Below are 21,719 nucleotides of genomic sequence, written 5' to 3' on the forward strand. Positions count from 1 at the left end.
TGCAGTTTCTTTGCATCAGTAACATGCAGTTACAGTTCCTGAATTTCATTCATGACTTGAACGGGCATCTTACAGGGAAGTTAATAAATGTAACCAAAAAGGAGCATACAAAGATAACATTTTCCTTATTGATAAGATACTGATTAAAGAGACACATTTCGTATTTCTCATGGAAGTAATAAAGTAACCTTTACGTATGAAGGAAAAGGAAATTCCATGGTTCTTATATAAGGAAATAGAAATACAAAAGTTGATGAGGTTCTTCATTATGCCCACATTCCAGAGTACTAACCGCTCTCCACATTTTTAAAAGTATAATTTAGAACAGCCATCATGGAAAATCTCATGATTCTGAAGTCACGGTAGAAACAGGAATCTTTGTCTATGTCAGCTTGAAAAGTAATATCCTGGAGCTAAATTAATAAAATCTGGCAACTGATCTTGTCTTTCTGGTAGCTTGTATTAACAAGCTGAAATTCTGTCCATCATTTGGATGCACAATAAAAACAGCTTACCAGCTAGTCAGTTGAAATTCTTCCAAAAGCTTCAACCTTCCTAAAAATAAAAAAGAAAACTCAGTTGAACACAGAAATTTCCTAAATGTAGATTCTTGTGAGAAAGGGTGAAAAAGATATCAACAAGCTCTCTAGTTTCCCAACTCCAAGAATATTTCTTCTAAGACTGAATTAATTAATCCATGCTTCATAGGCAAAAGATATCTCTAATTTCTGTACTTTCAAGAAATTCTTATAGCCTAAAAGCAATTTTCAAACACAACTGCAGATACCATTTAGAATAATGCTACTTCAAATAGAGTATCATGAGATAGCACTCTAGATGAGTTTTCCACTTTCCTTGAAAACATTTCCAGAAATTTTAGCTTAACTGTACCATTCTCTGGAACTGTGGGGTTACAAATGAGAGACGATTTTTTTTTCTTTGAGTTTACTTTAGTTTGTGCTACGTAGACACCATTCTTCAACTACCATTTTTTTTTTCCTCAGCTGCCTGCTTTCATAAAGACATGAGGAGGTTGGAGAGCCACGTTCTTTGTGAAATAAAATTATATGTGCACCTTTTAGGGGGCCACTGGAGATACAGCCCAACCCCTTTGCTCTAAGGTCAGTTAGAGCAGGTTGCTTAGAACATTGCCCAGTCCAGTTCTGAATATCTCCAGAGACTGAGACTCCTCAAACAGTCTAGGAAGCTTTCTGCTGTTTGGTTTTTACAATTATAGTCTGGAAATGTTGCAACAACCCCTGTGCACACAGGGCCTGGATTGTTTTTCAGGAGGCTCAGGACTGTTTGTCTACTGATATAAAGTCCTGCTCTGTAACTATGTGTTATTAATGCATGGGGGAAAAGAAAGGAAAAACAAGAGAACAGAATAGTGGTTACTATCTTGACTGAAGTGTTAAGTCCCAGGGACAGCAAGGCCAGGGACTTCCCCCAGACCTCTTCAGGTTTCAAGCCTTAGACCTCACATGGATCTGAGTGAGAGACAGGACAACAAGGAAGGGTCTGTGTCAGTCCTGAGGGCATCAGCCCATGGCTTTGGCTGCCAGGGCCCCAGGCACACAGGGCAAAGTCACAGCCAACAGCAGCCCTGGTCTTCGGGAGGTGGGCAGAGGCTCCCAGCGGGGCTGTGGGAAGGCTGCAGCCAGGGCCCAGTCATGGACTGTGGAATCTGCCTGTGCCTGGCCATGGCCTACAGTCTGAGCCCAGACCCCAACCAGAGGCCTGGGCCTGGGCCTGTCCCTGTCCTCAGCCTGTCCCAGGGTCCATGGTGGTGCCCAGTGCCCAGGGCTGGGGCTGCCTCTCTTGCCCCATACTTATTCTGCTCCCTGGTTCAGGCTGTGGGACAGGCCCTGGCTACCAGGCCTTCTCCTGACCCAGCGAGCCCCAGCCCCTTCTGGGCCCAATGAGGGGAGTGTCAAGGGCTGCTGGCTAAGAGATATCTAGCACTCAGAAAGGTTCTGTTTTCCACTTTGCCTTGCCCATCAAACCTGAACTATTGGTTGGAAAATAAGAAGTGAAATGCACAGAAAAATACTCCCGAGGGTAATAAATTTGTAAATGAGAAATAATTGTCTGAACCCTAATAAAAGAGCCTGAGATGAGAAGCATCTTGGAAAAATAGGAATTTACCAGAAAATAATATGCTATCATACGTGCAAAATGTCCTGTTTCCCAGCTCCTGCCACAAAGGCTATTGCCCTGTCATCTTGCTGGCAAAAATGAATTTGACAAAGCATCTAGGAAGCAAAATATCCCTGTTTCTTTTCTAAAATTTCTTTTCCGTCATCTTCCAGCTTTGTAAGGGCTTTAGTTCTCAGTTGATGGCCAGATGAAGAGTCTTAAAAAACACTTCATATTTATATTCCATTTTCCAGTCCGCTCAATTCTTGAACATGTATTCCTGAGCTCATCCTGAAGTTTTCTGGACCTGACTATCACTTTGGTTTGCCCCTCCAGGGAGAACAAACAAGGTGTCACCACTGGAAAATCATTAGCAGTGTTTGTGATGTACTAAAGGTCAAAAAAAAAAAAAAAAGAAAAAAGAAAAAAAAGCCAGAGGCTAGTGATATGGCCATAGCATGTTGGTTGACACAACAAACACAGCTAATCCTCTCCTGAAACCTGACTGAGCATTTAAGACGTAACCGTATTGCTGTGTCCCCCTCCAGCTTACAGTGCTCAGCACCTTCCTCACTTAGAAGCAACCAAAGTTTAAGATACCCTTTGGCTACATTAAAGTGACATAATACCAAATGATCAATTAAAAGTTTTATTGATGGCAGCAGCTATTTTGGCAGAAGCTATCTTGGCAGAAACTATTTCAACCTTGTTATCTCTAATGCACTTAACATATGAGAGAGAAAGAAAAAAATGAAGATAGAATAGAGGTAAATGAAAGGTCCAAACCACCACCCCGGGTTCAAGCAACGTGTTGGATCTGGTTCCTCCAGACAGTGCATGCACACATGGATCCTTAGGTCTGTGTCTTCTAGAGTCTAGTTCACACGTGCTCAGTGTATGGTTCCAAGACCTTCCAGAAGGGGATTTGAGCAGGCTACCCTGTACTCTCCCCTCTCCTTCACTGTAAGTTAGTCCCAGAAAAGTGCTATCCAGCCTGAGTAAGGTAACCACAACATCTCAGTTTTTTACAGGAGCTCCTGTCAAAACAGAGGTGATCATAACATCTCTTTTCTTCTGCCAAGTGTTTGAGGTATTAACTCATTCAGTTTAAGCTATTTGGGCAGCTTGGTTTCTTACAGCAGGTTCTTCTCCCTTTACTGTCTGTCAAAATTGCGAAGCCCGTAGTATCCAATAAATGTAAAAAAAAAAAAAAAATCAGACTAAATAAATAAACCAGGAGGAGGAGGGACTTCTTATAAGTGCGTGTAGTGACAGGACAAGGGGAAATGGCTTTGAACTGGAAGAAGGTAGATCTAGACCAGATATTGGGAAGAAATTATTTACTGTGTGGGTGGTGAGACACTGGCACAAGTTGCCCAGTGAGATTGTGGGTTCTGCCTCCCTGTAGGCATTCAAGGCCAGGCTGGATGGGGCTGAACAACCTGGTCTAGGGTGAGGTGTCCCTGTGTATAGCAGGGGGGTTGGAACTAGATGGTCTTAAGGTCCCTTTCAACCCAAACATTCTATGATTCTATGAAAGGGAGTAGCTGCATTTTTGATTATGTACTTGGGACAGAGGCCAGGCCCTAGTTCCTGCAGGTGGTTATGTAATGGTATTGCTTGTGAAGTTCCTCAGAATTGAATTATCTTATAGTGGCAAAGCAAATATGCTGTGTGATATTATTTTTATATGTACACAGAAACCCTTCCTTCATTTTCAGCAGTGCTGAGTACTGTGGAGATGGCCAAAATGAGCACTTAAATACAAGACATGTTTTGAAGGTTAGAAGAGAGGCTGTGACGTGTGATATTTGTGTTCAGATGTATTTTCAGAATACATATCTGCTTCCTTGTAATTATGCAACAATACTTACATACTTGTGAACTTACGTACTGTGAATACTTACGTACTTGTACGTACTTCTTGACTGAATTGCAGAAATGTACAGAGTAAAAATAGAGAATGATGGAAAATGTTAGGGGAAGTGGTTTCCACAATAATCACTATTTATAAGCTTGGAAAAGTACTGAAAGATTCAGAGGGAACTTTCAGGGAAATTTCATGTTTCAGAAATGGGAAGTTTGACATTTTAGATAAAAATAACACTTCTTACATCCAGTCAAAAAAAAAAAATAATCATAACCTGAAGTCTTTAATTTAATCTGAATGTTGTTCACTCTCCCCCCTTTTTGCTGCACATGCTGGAAACCACCCACAAAGCGTGTTGTCAGGTTTCACTTCCAGGTGCTGGTGGCTGCTCAGCAAGAAGTTGGGAGCCAGAATTTTCAGCATCCACACCTAACGGGACCTTTGCTTGCTTATGGCGCTCCTGACTTGTTTTGCATCCGGCTGTGTGCCATTATGTTGATGGCCCGGGGAAACAGAATGTGTTTTGCGTGGTTTTTTGTTTGTTTGTTTGTTTTGTTTTGTTTTGTTTTTGCTTTTGTTTTTGTTTTGATGAACCATACTGATGTACACTTGCAGCCAGATTTGACTTAATCTCACATACAGACCACACACTCTGCCCTAGCAATTGTATCAGCAGTTACCTTTCAGAAATGAAATATACTCAATCAGAATCTGAATAGGTTTTTTTCCCCTCAGCCATAGATTTATGCAAAACCCCTCAGGGAATGTTTCATAACTGGTCATAAATGATGTTATGTGTGGCTTGCATAAACTTTCAGTCACTAACATCAGCACATTTGGTTGCATGCTCATACTTCTATTATCTCTCTCTCTCTCACTAGGGAAATATCTTGCTGGTGATACAATATAATTCTTCAGTGGTTAGTAATGGACATCAAATTACATTAAGTGGATGTGCTTAGATCCACCTCCCTCTATTTATTTATGTGTAGATTTAACCCCTGGTAGAACAAAATTGTATCCTGAAATTATGTCTAATAGCCAACTTGTTTTTCATAAATCACAACAGAATCATGAAGAGCACTTCATGATGTTGCATCTTCAAACACGTGGATACAGATGCTCACATCCTCTAGCACCTTTTGGATTCAGTTGTGCCCAGTTTCCTTAAGCATTCTTCACCTCCTCATCACGTGCCAAGGGTAAAAGGACTTGCATGGAGCATCTCTGTTCTAGAGCATACTCTAAACTGGACAGGCCCTGAGCAGTCTGATCTGGCTCACCCATCTTTGATTGGTGGTGTTGCAAAAAATAATCATGAGAGATCCCCTCCAGTCTAAGCAGTTCTGTGATTCTTTGATACTTCTGACTTGTTCCGCAGGTTTACATGAAAAATCGTGTGCTCGAGTTCCACTTCAGCTTGAGTGGTCTTAGCTCCTGCCAATGCAACATAGCCATCAGTAGAAAAGTTTTGCTTTCAGCCACAAGGAAAGGAAAACAGTGGCCTACTGAGAGTGGGAAATCCTCTTGTCCAGCTCCTAACCTTACCCTGTGAAGTACTGCGGATTTCTTACAATTTGATGTTCGCAGAAAATGTGTGATTAGGCTTGGGGACGAGGATGAGAATTCGAATTCTAGCGGAGAAGAGTGGAGATTACTTTCTACTTAAAACTCCTGTGAGCTGAGTGTTGGTGGAGCCTTTGTCAAACACAGGAATTCCTATAGCCGTAACAAGCAATCAGTGCATGCCACTTGTCTGCCTTGGACTCCAATTCATATTGCAATACTGGCATGTGCAGTGCGGTAGCACTCAGAGGTGACGTGACTTAATTCACGCCACAGAAGCCCACTGTTAATCTCCACTCTCCATTACATTTTCACACACTCCATACGGAACTATTAAAGGGTGAGCTGATCTCACTTTGGCCATCCATACAGCCTACGGGTGGGAATCAGGGAGTCTTGGTTGGTGCAATATTGCCGCCAGAGAGTGAGGACTTGCCAAGATTCAGGATGGGTTTGGCCACTGGTGTCTGTGGGTACATTCTTTGCCTCGTTGTTGCACTTGAAGGGATTCTGGGTGGGAGTTGGAGAGGGAGCTGATCAATCTTGGACTCTGGCGGGCACACTGAGTGAACAAACATCCTTACTAATAAAAAAGAGGTCTCTTGTCTCCTAGCTTGCTTGTGGATTTATGCACAAGTATTCATCCCTTGTTTCTTAAGAACTGTGATGGCGGAGGACAGTCGCTGACTTGCAGTGCTGTAGCCAAAGCCAGCACATGCAGAAATGTAATTCTGGCAAATATACGTATATGTCTGTTTTATTTTGGTGACGTTCATTCACTCATACCTTTCTGTTCATTTCTGCTTCATATGTACATTGACACTTATGTGCATTAGCTCTTCTGGAGGCAAGTGCTTTCACAAAGATCCTGGTCTTTTTAATACCCTTCCCCAAGACAACCTGAAGTGAAATGCCATTTCACGTAAAATTTTCAACTTGCAAAAGGAACGTGGAGCTCTCCCCTTTCTTGTTCCCCAGTTACCATCAATTATCTGTCCTCTCTGTAAAGAGTGGTTTTGTTTTTTGTGATTCAAAAGATTCTGCCACCAAAGCCAGCCATCTCCTTCCTAGGCAGGGCTGTGCACGCTGCTCTGTGAGCCTTCTTGGGCTATGGCTGAGGGAGATCTGGGCTGAATTTGCTGCATTCTTTCTCCTTGCTTCCTACCAATGCCAATGTGCCAGTGCTGCTCAGTGGGCTCCGCTGTGGAAGAGTGGTGGCTCTGGCACTGTGTTTTGAGGGTGGAGTTGAATGCAGTTCTCCTGCCCTCTGGGCAAGTGGTCAGACTGCAGGTGCTGTGGCATGGGCAGCAAGTCAGCCACCTGAAGGGCTGTTTGTTTTTGTTTGGGTTGCTTTCTGAGAGCAGCTCTGGCTGCTCTATGTGGGCCTGAAGCTGACCGTGAGTATATGCTAGGTGCATTCTGACACCATCCAGAGCTGAAGCCGTATTAGATACAAATTGATTGTATTTCTGGATCTCGGGAGATGTTGCTGAGAGGCAGGCAGATGCTGCACAAATCTGAGGGGCGCTGGCATGGCAGCTGTAAGCCTGCTTTGCTTGCCATCATTTCCTTAGTATCGGGAAACACAAAGAAATGTGGTACGGTGGATATTTGCCCATGTGGTAACATGCCCTAACCCTAACCCATGCCCTAACTGTCCTTCATTGGAACTTCTCTTTGGAATGCAGAAATGTCCAACGGCCATTTCACAGCAATGGCACTGGGAGTTCCCTATATACACAGGGTGAAATCACATTGTTTAATTTATTACATCTCTTCCTCCTTTCACTCTCTGAACAATTGTCCTCTGATATCAGACTTTCACACTTCCTGGAGAAAAAGGATGTCTGCTCTATACAGAGTAATCACTGACATTGTGAAGCTTTGCTCTTGTGCCAGCAGGGTGTTAGAGAAGCAGTATCCTTCCCGTCATGTCTGCCCGGGCTCAGCTGGCATTTGTCTTTTTGGTAGTGGGTGCCCTTGCCTATTGGAGTGGTAACACATAAAAACACACCAAGTCCACTTGCTTTTATCTATCTGTGTCTCTACATTTTTTATCTACACGTGGATAGAAACTTTTTTGAGGAGGCAGAATGTCTATCCCGAGGATAGGAAGGTATGATTGCAGCAGGCGATCTTCTCCGATTCCCTGTTGCCCCTCAGCCTGCTCAGCTCCTCACGAAGCTCTGTCACAAGGCTGAGCAGTCCTTCTACCCACAGGTGCATTCCCTGCTGCCATTAGACCCTGGCAGAAAACTTGGGCAAACCTTGAGACCTGTATGGCTGCATGTTCCCCTGGGAGATCTGTTTTGGTAGCTGTGTTGGTTCCTGTTTGCTGGAGAGACAACAGGGAATGCAGAGGACGCAGCTTTCTGCCAAGTGGATGCCATGACTGGAGCTCCTCGTGCGTGGGTGGCAACGGCCATTGGAAGCAGCAGAGTGACGGAGCCCTCCGTGCCAGGAGCCCTGCCGAGGCCTGACTGCCTGTTTTGCTCCCTGAGTCTGCCTTTTAGGATCCTCCCCCCCTACCCCGGGTATGCCACGACCCCATGTGGAACACCCCTGCACTGAGTTGATCATCTTCAGGTCTCCCAGCTGGCCAGCACCGAGTTTTAGATGACTTTGAGCCATACTTACACAGAGCCTATGACTTTTCAGCTAATTGTGCTGCCCTGCCAGCAAAGAGCCTGGGGAGCACAAAAAGCTGAGAGGGAACACAGCCAGCAAGCCAACTCAATCTGGTCAAAGTGGTGTTCCATACCACGTGGTGTAGAGCTGAGCAATCACACAGGGGGTTGGCTGAGGGGCTGCTGCTGCTCAGGGACTGCCAAGGCACTGTTCAGCTGGCAGCCAGCGATTGCTGTGAGTGTATGCTCACAGTGCACCTGGGATCTTGCAAGTGGATTGTTTAATTCTTTTTAATCCAGTTATCTCTGTATTGGCTAGCATTAGCCATCTTTACATCATCTGAAGATAGGATTTCTGCTGATTTTGTATCAAGCAAACCACTGTCACTGCAGCTGCATTACCTTGCAGTCCCTGTGGAGGTACTTTCAACTCCCACTTGTCACGTATGCAAATTCATGTAAATAATATGACTATGTTTTCTTATTTTAACAAAGAAGGCAAACAGATTGACAGAAAGTTTACAGCTAACATACAACACAAATTCCACTTGAAGAGCCAAGGCCTTTCTTAATCACAGCTGTAAAAAGAAAGGACGGGAACAGCAGTTGCTTTCTTTGCAAAGCCTAGCAGCCAAAGGTGCCTCTATCATCTCTGTTTTTACCTACCAGTGCAGCAAAGAAAACGTGTGCCTACTGAAAGAGAGAGCTGTGCTCAGCTTCCACTTCAGTTTGAGTGGTCTTAGCTCCTGCCAATGCAACATAGCCATCAGTAGAAAGGTTTTGCTTTGGGCCTCAAAGAAAGGAAAATCATGGCTTACTGGGAGTGGGAAATCGTCTTGTCCAGTTCCTAGCCTTACCCTGTGAAGTACTGCAGATTTCTTACAAATTGATGTTCATATAAAATGCGTGACTTGGCCTGGGGATGAGGATGAGAATCCAAATTCTAGCAGAGGAGAGTGGAGATGATTACCTTCTGCTTAAAACTCCTGTGAGCTGAGTGTTGGTGGAGCCTTTGTCAAACACCCAAGACTCAGAAAGAGTTAAACCACAGGCACCTGCCTGTGCTGAGTGTGTCTGGTACCCTGACTGGGCAACTGCATCTAACAGCCTATTTCCTGCCTCCGGATCATCACCAGAGCTTGTACCCTGCTCTCGAGGAGCCACAAACCAGCTGCAGCACTTGCCTGGGAACACACGAACTCCTAGAGCCACAACAAGACATCAACTTTTATTTTCTTTCTCAATAAGCCTAAAATCATTGATAACCCTTTATGGCTGGTTTTTACTGTTTAGGCATTCGGGTGGATACTTTCTCTTCTTGCCTGCTGCAAGCTCAGTGGACTGCCCACAAACAGGTCCACTGCCAGAACGTCCTCACAGTCTTCTTAGTGTCTTGCTGTGGGGACAGGCATAGCTGACGTTGATTTGCACATACATCTGTTCACCTCCGCAGTGATCTCCACAGAAAACAGGCTGCCATTGCCAGCTGTTGCTATAACTCCTTGCCAGTCATTTACCGAGGGCCTCCATCACATCAAATAACTTTTCTCTGGAAGCACTGGTAGGAAAGAGCTTTTTGTCAAAGAAGGGCAAGAGGAAGCACCTGTCGGAGTTAATTGGCAGACGCTCAGAAGGGTCACATCTGTGGTTAGTTTTGTTCTCAGCCAGGGGGCACTCCAATCAACGTCACTTAGGAGAGCGATGAACAGCAGGCTGCTGGGTACGCTGTGGAGCTGGAAGGATGCTTTCTATCGCTGTCACTGCACGAAGCTGCCATGTATTGTAACAGCATGATTTTAGTCGCTTGCCCATTCCGGTCGCTAAATACTCTTTCCGTGCCCTTTATTTCTTCAGTTCTCATCCCCATTTTGCAAACTTGTTCACCCAAAGCGGAGACACGGTACGAAGCACATCAGTGGGTTATACGTTCTGCTCCCAGGCAACAAACAAACAAACAAACAAACAAACAACGCCCCGGCACGGCGCTTTGGTTCGCTTTCCGCGGAGCACTTCGCGGTTCCGGCTTTTGGCAGCGTCAGTGACAGCCGCGGCAGCGGCCAGAGCGGGGCAAGGTGGAACGGCTGCAGAACCGCTGGAGGGGGCACGGGCGTTTCCAAGAGTTACGATCGCCGCATAACGGCAACCCCGGCAGCGGGGCGGTGTCCTGCCCGCGGGACATCCCGGGCGCGGAGGAGCAGCGCCGTGGCCCCGCCTGCGTGCTGTGGTTGAGGGGGCGGCGGGCGCGGTGAGTCAGCGCGGGGACGACCTATAGCGGCGCGGCTGGGGAGCGCTCAGTGTTTCGGTTACGCCGCGTGGGGGGCGGCATTCCTCCCGCGGAGCGAAAGCGTTACGCTGAGCGTAAGCGGCAGCCGTCAGCCCGTACCGCCGCCTCGGCCATGGGGCAGCCGCGGTCCTCCCGGGAGCGCTGCTCCTGCAGCAACACCAACTGCGTGGAGCGGCCCCTGACGCGGCTCTTCGAAGCGCTGGGGCGCGTCGTGGCCGCCTGCCCCTGGCCTTTCGTGCTGCTGCCGCCGCTGCTGTCGGCCGGGCTGGGCGCCGGCTTCATCTTCCTGCCGGGCCGGCAGACGAACGACATCGAGGGTCAGTTCACGCCGACGGGCGGGCCCGCCAAGGCCGAGCGCGACTTCGTGCGGCGGTACTTCCCCACCGACGATTCGGAGCGCTTCTCCGCCGAGCGGCTGCCCACGGAGGGCGCCTACGCCGCGCTCATCGCCGTGGCGGCGAAGGACGACGCCTCGGTGCTCGAGCGGGCGGCGTGGGACGAAGTGCTGCTGCTGGACAACAAGGTGCGCGACGCCGGCTACGAGCGGCTCTGCGCCCGCAGCGGCGGCACCTGCGCCAGCGCCAACCCGCTGCTGCAGCTGCTGACCCACACCAACGGCAGCGCCCTGCCCGAGCTGCCCGAGCTGCCCTTCCCCGGCGGCGGCGGCGGCGGCGACGCCTTCCTGGGCACCGCGCTGGGCGGCGTGCGGACGGACGGCAGCGGGCGCGTGGAGCGGGCGCGGGCCGTGAAGCTGATGTATTATCTGCGGGAGGACGGCGGCGCGGCGGGCGAGAGCCGGGCGTGGCTGGAGACGTTCCTGCGGGACTTCCCGGCGAAGCTGCGGAAGCTGAACCTCACGGCCGTCGAGGTAGCGCCGGGGCGGGGGGCTGCGGCTGCGGCGGAGCGGGGCCGAGCGGCGACCGGGGCAGGAACGCGTCCTCTGACCTCGCGCTGTTTTCGCACCAGGTGACGTACTTCACCTCGTTGTCCAGACAAGAGGAGTTTGAAGGAAACACCAAGAGCGTGATCCCGCTCTTTTCCATCACGTACTTCCTGACCATCACCTTTTCGGTCGTCTCTTGCCTGAGGTAAAGTACCCGTAAGGCCCGGGCTGTAAGGCCCTCCGCGCTTCCGCTCCGGGTCCGGCGGGGTTTGGGCTCCTTCGGCTGCTGCTGAGCGAAGTGGTTCTGAAGATGCTGCCCTCGTGACATGTAATAACAGGCAAAACGCCTTTTTTCATTTTCGCTCCAACGTGTGCATGCTTCCCATGTGCTTAAGTGGGGTTCATGCAGAGCACCATGAAATCCCTGAACAGAGCTTCTGTTCAGTCATGTGCAGCCTGAATGTTCATACCCAGCAGTCCATCCTGTGAAGCCATCAAGCACTTACGTGGTCCTCATCTCATAAGAATCATTTTTTTTGTTAATGGTATGTTTGCGTGTGTTGCAGCAATGTCAACAGCGACAACAAACCATAACTAGTAGCAGTCAGAGTGCTGTAACCGTGGCACCACCAGGCACAGCCACCAGGTCCTACTTGACCTTATGCAGGAAGGGGACCAGGAGCTGCTGGCACCTCTTTGCAGCGCAGAGCTCTGCTAACACTTTGTAAAGACAAGTCCAAAAAGGGAAGGAAGCCAGAAAGTGAGGAGGAAGTATACTATTTTCAGGTCTCGTTGCGCTGTTTTTCTGCCACCTCAATTGTGGTACACTTGAATCAACGGTAACTTCACAGATTGCTGCATCTCTGTGTAAGTCTTTAAGCATTCTGCTTACTCAGAGAATCCTGAGCTTTCCCTGCCTTCACAGAGAACTTAGGCTGCCCTCTCTTTGTTCAGGTGGAAGGTAAGCTGTCCTACATTTGACAGCTCTAGAGCCAGGTTTGCGTGCTGTGCTTGAGGAATAACATTCTGCTCAGAGGGTGAGCAGAATGTTATTCTGTTCTTCTTGAACTGGATCTTGTGTGATGCACCTTTCTAACTAGGACATGCAATTTTGGGAATCAGCTGTCTCAGACATCATCAGTTCGGAGCACACCTAGAGTAAGAGTGGTTCCACCAAGTCACATCTGTACACCCATTGGGTTGCTCTGTACCGCACTGACCTCCCAAGAGTTAGGCAGCTGTGATGTGCTTCTCGTATTAGAGTCTGGTAGGAGGTTTCAGCTGGATGCAGTTCCAGCCTACACAGCTTTTTATGTATATAAAAGTCCTGGCTTACCCAAAAGGGTGCAACCTGAATTAGGTATGGTAGCTTACCAGGTTCATCTTGCTTGGAACCAAGAGGTTCTCTTACAGTTTGGAAACATTCTTGAGCTTGGAGGATACTTCTGATGGGGCACAAGGTAGCTCTACTGTCCCGATGCAGTGCTACCACATGCAAAGTCTCCCACTGGGAGTGTTCTGCAGGGAGTCCTCAATCCACTCATTGCGGGCATCTTGGCAAATGGCCAGCAGCAGGTCTGTCTGCTGGAAAGCTTCTCTACAGCACAGTGCTTACAGCCCAGGAGAGGCATTTATACTATATTGATGCTGCCCTGAGAACCTGGGCAGAGCCTCTAGTAGCTGTTTGCTTTTTGGTACAAAGATCAGCATGCATATTTTACTCTCAGGTGCATTTCTCTGTAACTGGCCAGCAGGAATAATATATCTAGCACCTGCCCTATAAAATCATTTTGTCTTAATGCTGACACTTGGGAGCAATCCTAGCAAATAGCAACTTTCATCAGGTTCTCTTCATGGATGGGATACGACCCGTATCTCTGCAGAGAATCCAGTTGTCATGCCAAATGCCTTAGTGAAATACTTGACATGTAACTAAGCTGTTCCTTAAAATGTTTTCAGGCTGAGCTGTGTAAGAAATAACATCTGGCTTGCATGCTGTGGAGTGCTTTCCTCCGGTTTAGCTGTATTAAGCAGCTTTGGATTGATGCTGTACTGTGGAGTACCGTTTGTGGCAACTGTAGCAAATGCTCCATTTCTTATTCTTGGTAAGTAGAAAAAGTGTGTTGGGCTCCAGTATGAAGAGAAAAGCTGGAATTAAAACAACTTGACAGTGTTACTCTTTTATGAGTGTCAGTTCATACCTAGCTCAGCAGTGAGCAGTAAAGAATACATGCACAACTTAGGCCAAACCAGCAGAGACTAAAGTCAGTAAGTGTATTATCATCTGAATTATGCAAATTAAGTTACTAGGGTCTTTGATTAGATAAAATCAGGCCTGAGTGTATCAGGACAGTCTGCAATTTCAAAGCTCATCTTGTTTTGATAAGATGTGAAATTTCCTGTGCAATATAATGACTTCAAGCAGCCTCAATTTGGTGTAACATGGAAGTGATGCCTGTTCTTAGAATCAGCACCCCACAAGAACACCAGGAAGTTACTGACTATCACTGTGTCACAGTTACAAAGACCACTTGACAACCAGAGCATAGCTTTCAAAATGTCTTCGGTAATGTTGCTGCAAATAAATTACACCTTTAAAAACCTTACGGAGTCTCCTATGTGATACATTCATGTGATGTTCTCTTGGTCTTAATCCCTTGCTGAGGGAAGTGCATGGACCTCCTGGCCTGGTAGATGCTGCAGGTTGTACGTGTCCAACACACTAATTTTATGTTTTGTTTTTTATGTTTTTGTTGCCCTCTTTTTCTTTTTTCTTTTTTTTTCTTTTTCTTTTTTTAGTGAATATCTTAAATATACATATATTTAAGTTCTGTTATTTATATACATTAACTATATTATGTCCTTTACATGTGGCCCAAAATAATTCCTCTTTACTTGGTGTTGCCCAGGGAAGCCAAAAGTTTGGACACCTGTGCAAGGTTGTGTTGGGTGTCTAATGCAAGTGCTCTGTAGGAAACAGGACTTCTTTGTTTCCTCATTCAAATGTGTTTGGTATTTGCATGTTTGTTCTCTGGATGCAAAAGCTCCATATTTAACAAAGAGCCTCTCATGAAGCTGAAAAATGGCTGAAAGCAGTCTCTTCAGATCTTTATAGTGAAATTGGTTTTTGGATTAAGGCAAACAAATTATCTTAAATTTAGAAGAATTGCTTTCAAACCTGCCTGACTGCCAGGAGCTGTGTGGCTCAACACCATGCAGCGCTCCTTTCTGGCATGCTGCTCGTCCTCTCCTTGTGGGTTTCTGGTTGATGCTGAGAGAGATGAGTGCCAGTCCCAGACATTTAAAGGTCACAAGCTTGGTTAGAAATCACGAGACGTTTCTAGAATAAAATTTCTGTGCTTTTTATTTTTCTGCTTTGTGGGTTTGGATGGCCGCTTGTGTTTATGGTCTGTTAGGTTACATTTTCGGGCTTTCCTTCATGGTATCAAAGGTACAGGCACAAGTGGGAGGGCTGAGTGCTGAGATCTCTCCTTAATCATTGTATGCCAGAAGCTGCTCTTTTAGGCAAACCATTCCATCAGAAGTTGGGGTGTAGAGGAAACTTCATGAGGGGGACGCAGTGCTGCTGCCAAATGTGTTTAGGAACCTAGTGATAATTAAACAGAAAGCTGTTTGTAATAGTTATCTCAAGAACTCTTTGAGGTTTCCGTGATAGCATTAAATTAATCATTCCTTGTTCTTTCATATGCATTAGAGGTAACGTATTTTGTCAACAGTCCTTTATTAGAGGACTGTTATCATGCTGCCTTCTAGCGGGCTAATTAAAGTGTGCAAACAGATTAATTTCAAAGACATTATATTTCTATCCCTTGTGGAGTTCATGAATGATGCACATAGTCTATAAGCACACAGTCAGAATCTATGTGGAGTTTTCTGTTTTAATTCTGCACACAATTAAGTGCTTGGTGGTCTTTAGCAGAGCATGCACATACCTGAATAGAAGCACTTTTTGTTATACACAGCTGTTTACAAAACTATCTCTCTTTTCAGTTTTTAATTGGTTACTATAATTTATCTTTGCTGGTCATGCATATTGTGGGGCTAGAAGATTCTAAATCTGGGAGCAGATAGCTGCTGTCAGAGTATAATTTCATTTCCATGCTTATGAGTGTGTATTTTAGAATATAATTAGCCCTTCATAATCTTACTGGTCTTTTACAGTACACTTCCTTTCTTGTTGACTTCAGTAAGGCTTCTGACACCGTCTTGCAAAACATTTTTGTAGGTAACATTAGGAAATGTGGGATAGACAAGTGGACAGTGGAGTGGGTTGAGAAGTAGCTGAATGGCAGAGCTCAGAGGGTTGTGATCCATAGCACAGAGTCCAGTTGGAGGTCTATAACTAGCAGTGTTCCCCAGGGGTTGGTGCTGGGTTTGGTCGCCTTCAGCATCCTCATCAGTGACCTGGATGAAGGGATAGGGTCCACCTTCAGCAAGTTTGCTGTTGATACAAAGCTAGGAGGAGTGGCTGGCACACCAGGAGGCTGTGCTGCCATCCAGCGAGACCTTGACTGGCTGGGGAGTTGGGAAGAGAGGAATCTGATGTGGTTCAGCAAGAGCAAGTGTAGAGTCCTACACCTGGGGAGTAATAACTGCATGCATCAGTAGAGGTTAGGTGATGAACTGCTGAAGAGGAGTTCTGTAAGGAAGGACCTAGGTGTCCTTTTGGGGAACAGGTTGGCCATGAGCAGCAATGCGCCCTTGTGGCCAAGAAGGCCAATGGTGTCATGGGATGCATTAAAAAGACCATGGCCAGCAGGTAGAGGGAGGTGATCCTCCCCCTCCTCTCTGCACTGGTGAGGCCACATCTGGAGTGCTGTGTCCAGTTCTGGGCTCCCCAGTTCAAGAAAGATGGGGAGCTGCTGGAGAGAGTCCAACGGAAGGCCACAAAGAAGATGAGGGGCCTGGAGAAGAGAAGACTGAGTGGGAATCTTACTAAAGCCTGTAAATATCTAATGGGTGGGAGTCAAGCGGATGGGCCAGGCTGTTTTTGATGGTTCCCAGCAACATAACAAGGAGCAGTGGGCACAAACTGGAACACAGGAAGTTCCATATGAATGTGAGGTTGGACTTGATGATCTACAGAGGTCTCTTCCAAACTCTGTGATTCATTGACATCAGTGTGTTATCACGTTTGGCATATTTGTGGATAATTGTTTCTTTTTCATTTGTTCTTCACATATTTCTGATCAACTGTTTCTACTTTCCTCCTTGATGGACTGCTGGTCTCCCCCTTTGAAAATATGAACCCATTGTTTGTACCCTCCCCCCCCTTTTTTTTTCCTCAGTGGACTACATTACTGCTGTAGTGTAATGGAATGTGCCTGCTGCACCTCTTTCTGGACACGAACTTGCTGATAGCAGGAGGGATCTGACTTGCTGTGTTTTTGAAGCCAGATATGGGGTAACTCCAAGTTCAGTTTATCTAAATTCACCAGCTGTTACATTCAGCTGTGCCTGCTTTGCAGAATGCATTTTCTGTGAGAGGCCTGGGGAAGGTCAAGGTGCTTTCAGCCACTTGCCACTGCAGTACCTGTATTTGTAGACCAGCACTCATCCAGACATTATTCTTGCTGTGTTCTTGGCCTCTTTGGCTGATTGCTTTATATTTTCTGTCCTTCCCTTAACCCAGATCTGTTTCAACTACTTAGCCAGTTATTCTCCATGTTTTCTATATGCAGTTATTTGTGTTTGTTGCTTTTTCTTTCACTCATCTGCTATAATTCTGAAAGCCATTATATGTATTAGTACTTGTTCAGTTCACCAAACTTCCTGTGATTGGATTATACCTCTTGAAACACTTGTAACTCTTCCCAGCTACCACTGGGAACATAAGTCCTTTGTTGCTGTTGTTGTGTTGATTCAGATATGACTAACACTAAGTCTAGTGAATGCTTGTGATAAAGATAAGTACTTAGTTTTACAAATAATTCATAATTGCCTTCTGCTTCTGCTTACTTTCTCTTGTGTCTTGGTGAAAACTGTAGTCCAGGACCCAGAGGTTTCCTGGAATGGTCTTCCAGGATTCTGATGAGTAGTATATGCTGGCATATCTGTAGAACTGTGAAGACTTATTAATATAACAAAGCAATTTAAGGATCATGATAAAAGTAATGGTCAACAAATGATACAAATTTCAAAAATAAGTTGTTTACAGAGATCATGAGCAAATTCTTTTAAGAAAAACTGGGGAGAGTGAGGAGGGAATGGGAGCGACTGGCAAACTTCAATGACTTCTCCCTGTCGGCAGAAGACCAAGCAATAAATAATTGGCCTAATTTAATGCAGGTGCCAAGGATAGCAGGAGATGCTTCTGAAGATAGGATAGAGAAGTGTCAGAATAAGCAGTGCATCTGTGCCATCTGTATCAGTGGGTACTTGAACAGCAGACACAAAACTCAAAACTTGTCAGAGATGGGTGGTGAGCTGTGCTCGGTCCTTCAGCAGAGCTGGGAGAAGGATCAATGATGTGACAGGTCACTATGAGTTTTTGAGAGGTAGTAGAGCCAAGTGCATCCAAAAGATGTGTTTTCTTGTACCTGAAACTCAATCAACACTAAAGCAAGTAGCCTCGCTTGCTTTTTGAAAATTCTGTGTAGCCGTAGATGCTGTTTATGTGGTAGTTTTGCTGGGTGTCAGTGGAAGCCGCCTTGTGCCGTGCAGAGTTAACTTTTTCTCCTCTTGCAGGAGTTGGTGTGGATGACATGTTTATCATGGTCTCTTCCTGGGAGCAAAGCTCAAGCAAGGCAGACAAATCAGACACGAAATCTCGCCTGGCCGAGACTTACAGCGAAGCAGCACTTTCTGTGACAATCACCACTCTCACGGATGTCTTGGCCTTCTTCATTGGCACCTGGACTGCTTTTCCTTCTGTGAGGTCATTCTGCCTCTACACTGGCACCGCCTTTGTCTTCTGCTATGTCTACGTTATTACCTTCTTTGGGGCAGTTATCGCGTTAAATCATAGAAGAGTGAAAGAAAACCGACACTGGTTAACTTGTGTGCAAGTGAAAGTAGGAAAGAAGTCCTGCTTGTATAACGCGTGTTGTTTAGGCAGCTGTTCTAGTGAGGTGCCTGAGCCAGAAACCAGTGAGACAGAAAGCGAACATCCCATGAGCATATTCTTCAAAAACTATTATGGTCCTTTCTTGACAGGCAAATGGATCAAGCTTGTTGTGGTGTTGCTGTATGGAGCGTATTTGGGTGGCAGTATTTATGGATGCACCCAGATGAAGGAGGGCATAGATCTTCGAAATCTGGCTAGTGATGACTCTTACGTTATTGCATACTATGACGACGATGACAAATACTTTTCCGAATACGGACCCAGGGTCATGGTTGTCGTTACTGAGAGCAGAAACTACTGGGATGAGTCTGTTCGTAATGACATTGAGGCTTGCCTACAGGATTTAGAGAACAGTACCTATGTAGACAGGAACCTCTCGCTGTCATGGCTGAGAGTATACACAGGAATTGCTGGAACTGGTTCATTAAATATAAACAATAAGGATGATTTCATTAATAACTTACCTGTACTATTCCAGTACTCTCCCAGTTTTGAGTGGGACATTCACAAGACTGCGGAAGGAATAGCAGCTTCCCGTTTCTTCATCCAGACAGTGAATGTCACCTCAGCTGTTGACGAGAAAAATCTGTTGAATGAGTTGAGAGACAGAGCCAAGCAGTGTGTAGTTCCACTCATGGTGTACCATCCAGCATTCATCTACTACGACCAATACCTGGTGATAGTGCAGAACACCATTCAGAATGTTCTCATCGCTGCTGGGGCGATGCTCGTTGTCTCTCTTGTGCTTATTCCCAACCCACTGTGTTGCTTGTGGGTGACTTTTTCTATAGCTTCTGTTATTGTTGGTGTTTCTGGTTTCATGACATTTTGGGACATTAGCCTCGACTCCATATCCATGATTAACCTGGTCATTTGCATAGGATTTTCAGTAGACTTTTCTGCACATATTTCCTATGCCTTTGTTACGAGTGGAGAGTCATCAGCCAATGAAAGGGCAATAGGAGCTCTGCACCAGCTTGGTTACCCAGTGTTACAAGGAGCAGTATCTACTGTGTTAGGAGTAGTTGTCCTGGCTGCAGCAAAAACCTACATCTTCAGAACGTTTTTTAAGATCATGTTTCTTGTTATTTTGTTTGGGGCTCTTCATGGTCTTGTGTTTATTCCAGTATTTCTAACCTTTTTTGGATACTTTGGCAAATCACTCCCCGTTACTGAAACTAAAATGCTAGACCTTAGATATAGAAATGACAAAGACCGTGCATGACTAACTTAAAAGTTTACTGTTATTTATATATTATATGGAGATTAAAATGCAGCGACTTCCAGGGAATGTAAGAAATGAAGGATGGAGTAATACAACAGAGAGGCAAAGACTCAAGAAAAGTCAGGCAGTCCTGACTGCCTTAAGTCCTGTTACTTAAGTAACAGGAGAAGTGAATGTGCACAGAATTGGTTTGCATTTCCTCACTTTTATGTGTGCTTGACTTTGTAACTTTAATGTTGTTAAACCCTTTTTTTTTTTGTTCTGTGTCTGAATTGTTTACTGAATGTATTGAAACTGAAATTATTATGAACACTAGAGATTGTCCCAGCATCATGGACTGTTGCAGTTCAGTCAGGAAATATACAGAAGAGGCTACAGCAACCATCAGTTTTGTGCATTTCCTTGCTATTTACCTTCATGCAATCACTTAACACTGAGCCTGAAGACAGTTTCCTCAAGAGGCTCGAACCTTGAAGTTTTATAGCGAGATGATCAACAGGTGAGTACTACCAAATACTGCAATGGTTCATAAATGTTTGGGAGACTTAGTCTGCTTAGATTCCTAGTGCAGCACGAGAGCCCATAGGGAAGAGTAACTGACTCACATTTTTTGTTCAAATGGATCTCTTCTTGCTAAGATTAAACAGGTTGTAGCTTTAAGACGACTGTATTTCTTTTGTTGGCTGCAGTTTCCAAATGGATATGTACTGTAGACTGATCTTGTGTGGACCACCTGAGTGACCACAATGCTAAATGGCATGCCATGGCATGACAAGGCTGGAATTTCCTAGAAAGCATCACATCTGATTGAGGACAAAGTCAAAAAGCAATGCAGGTTTAAGCCATTCAGTTCTAAAGCTAAAGCCATAAATTCCATTGTGTTTGTCTGTAACAATCCAAATTTTGATGCATCAATGGAGCAGAAGGGCTTTCACTGAAATATTGATAATGAAGGGCTTTAACCTGTAGGGACAAAACACTGGATTATGAGCCAGTACGTAATTTGTCACCAATTTAATGAGCTACCTGTCAGAAATCTGCTGAGTAATGGCATATAACATGTGCAATTTAGGAAAAAAGGCAATTTAGGAAAAAAGGGAGTCCAGGAGGTATAAAACCGTACGGTCCAAATCTACAGCTGTGGAGCATTTCTTGTGAAAACTGCAGCCAGTGTGGCAAAGCCTCTGTTCCATCTGGATTTGGGGCCAGTTCCATAGGACTACACCCAGACATCTGCTGGAAAAGTAGCACAGCCAGCTGTAGGCAATCCAGGAGGCTCCTGGAATGCACTGAGGATGACTTCCTGAGTCAAGTAACTGACAGCCCTTTAAGGGTGATGCAATACTGGACCTGTTGTTCACCAATGAAATGAACTGATTGGTGACATCAGGATTGGAGGCTGCCTGGGCTGTAGTGACCATGCTGTGGTTGAGTTCACACTCTGGAGGGACATGAGACAAGTGAAGAGTACAGCTAGGAAGCTAAACGTTAGGAAAACTAGCTTCCAGCTCTTCATGGAGTTAGTCAACAAAACCCCCTGGGAAACTCCTCATGGACAAGGGCGCAGAGCAGAGCTGGCAGATTTTTTTAGGAGGCTTTCTTCAGTGTGCAAGAGCTCTCCATCCCAGGTGTACCAAGTCAGGAAAGGAAGGCAAGAGACCAGAATGGCTGAACTGGGACCAACTAGTTCAAGTGAAGAGCAAGAAGAGAATGCACAGGCAGTGGAAACGGACAGGTACTGAGGGAAGAATATAAGGAAGCTGCTAGGCTGCATAGGGATGGGGTCAGGAAAGCCAAGGCCAAGCTAGAACTGAACTTGGCTAGGGATGCCAAAAAGAACAAGAAAAGCTTCTACAGGCACCTTCAACCAGAAATGGAACATCCAGCAGGGCGTAATCCCCCTAGTGAGTGACACAGGCAAACTGGTAACAACAGACAAGAAGGCTGAGGTACTCAACAGTTTTTTGCCTGTCTTCTCCACTAACTGCTCAACCACACAGCCCTCAAACATTTGGTTTGGTAGGAGGGAAGTGGGGAA

General features: G+C 45.7%; 1 protein-coding gene across 1 annotated transcript; it reads left to right on the top strand.

Moving 5' to 3' along the window:
• Window positions 1–10,454: 10,454 nt before the first annotated feature.
• Window positions 10,455–20,341, top strand: LOC428417 (patched domain containing 3 like). The gene is made up of 4 exons (XM_425978.8): window positions 10,455–11,354; window positions 11,453–11,574; window positions 13,329–13,474; window positions 18,078–20,341. The coding sequence occupies exons 1-4, from the start codon at window positions 10,599–10,601 to the stop codon at window positions 19,679–19,681; spliced, it is 2,628 nt and encodes an 875-aa protein (XP_425978.5). The 5' UTR covers window positions 10,455–10,598; the 3' UTR covers window positions 19,682–20,341.
• The last annotated feature ends 1,378 nt before the right edge of the window (window positions 20,342–21,719 follow it).

This window comes from Gallus gallus, chromosome 2, assembly GCF_016699485.2.
Source record: "Gallus gallus isolate bGalGal1 chromosome 2, bGalGal1.mat.broiler.GRCg7b, whole genome shotgun sequence".
In the NCBI taxonomy this organism is placed as follows: Eukaryota; Metazoa; Chordata; class Aves; order Galliformes; family Phasianidae; genus Gallus; species Gallus gallus.

What these genes read in the sequence shown, in the direction of transcription:
- LOC428417 (XM_425978.8), top strand. Translation starts at nt 10,599, where the DNA reads ATGGGGCAGCCGCGGTCCTCCCGGGAGCGCTGCTCCTGCAGCAACACC. An exon ending in TCGGTCGTCTCTTGCCTGAG is followed by an intron (nt 11,575 to 13,328) that starts GTAAAGTACCCG and finishes AAATGTTTTCAG; the next exon opens with GCTGAGCTGTGTAAGAAATA. An exon ending in TGCTCCATTTCTTATTCTTG is followed by an intron (nt 13,475 to 18,077) that starts GTAAGTAGAAAA and finishes CTCCTCTTGCAG; the next exon opens with GAGTTGGTGTGGATGACATG.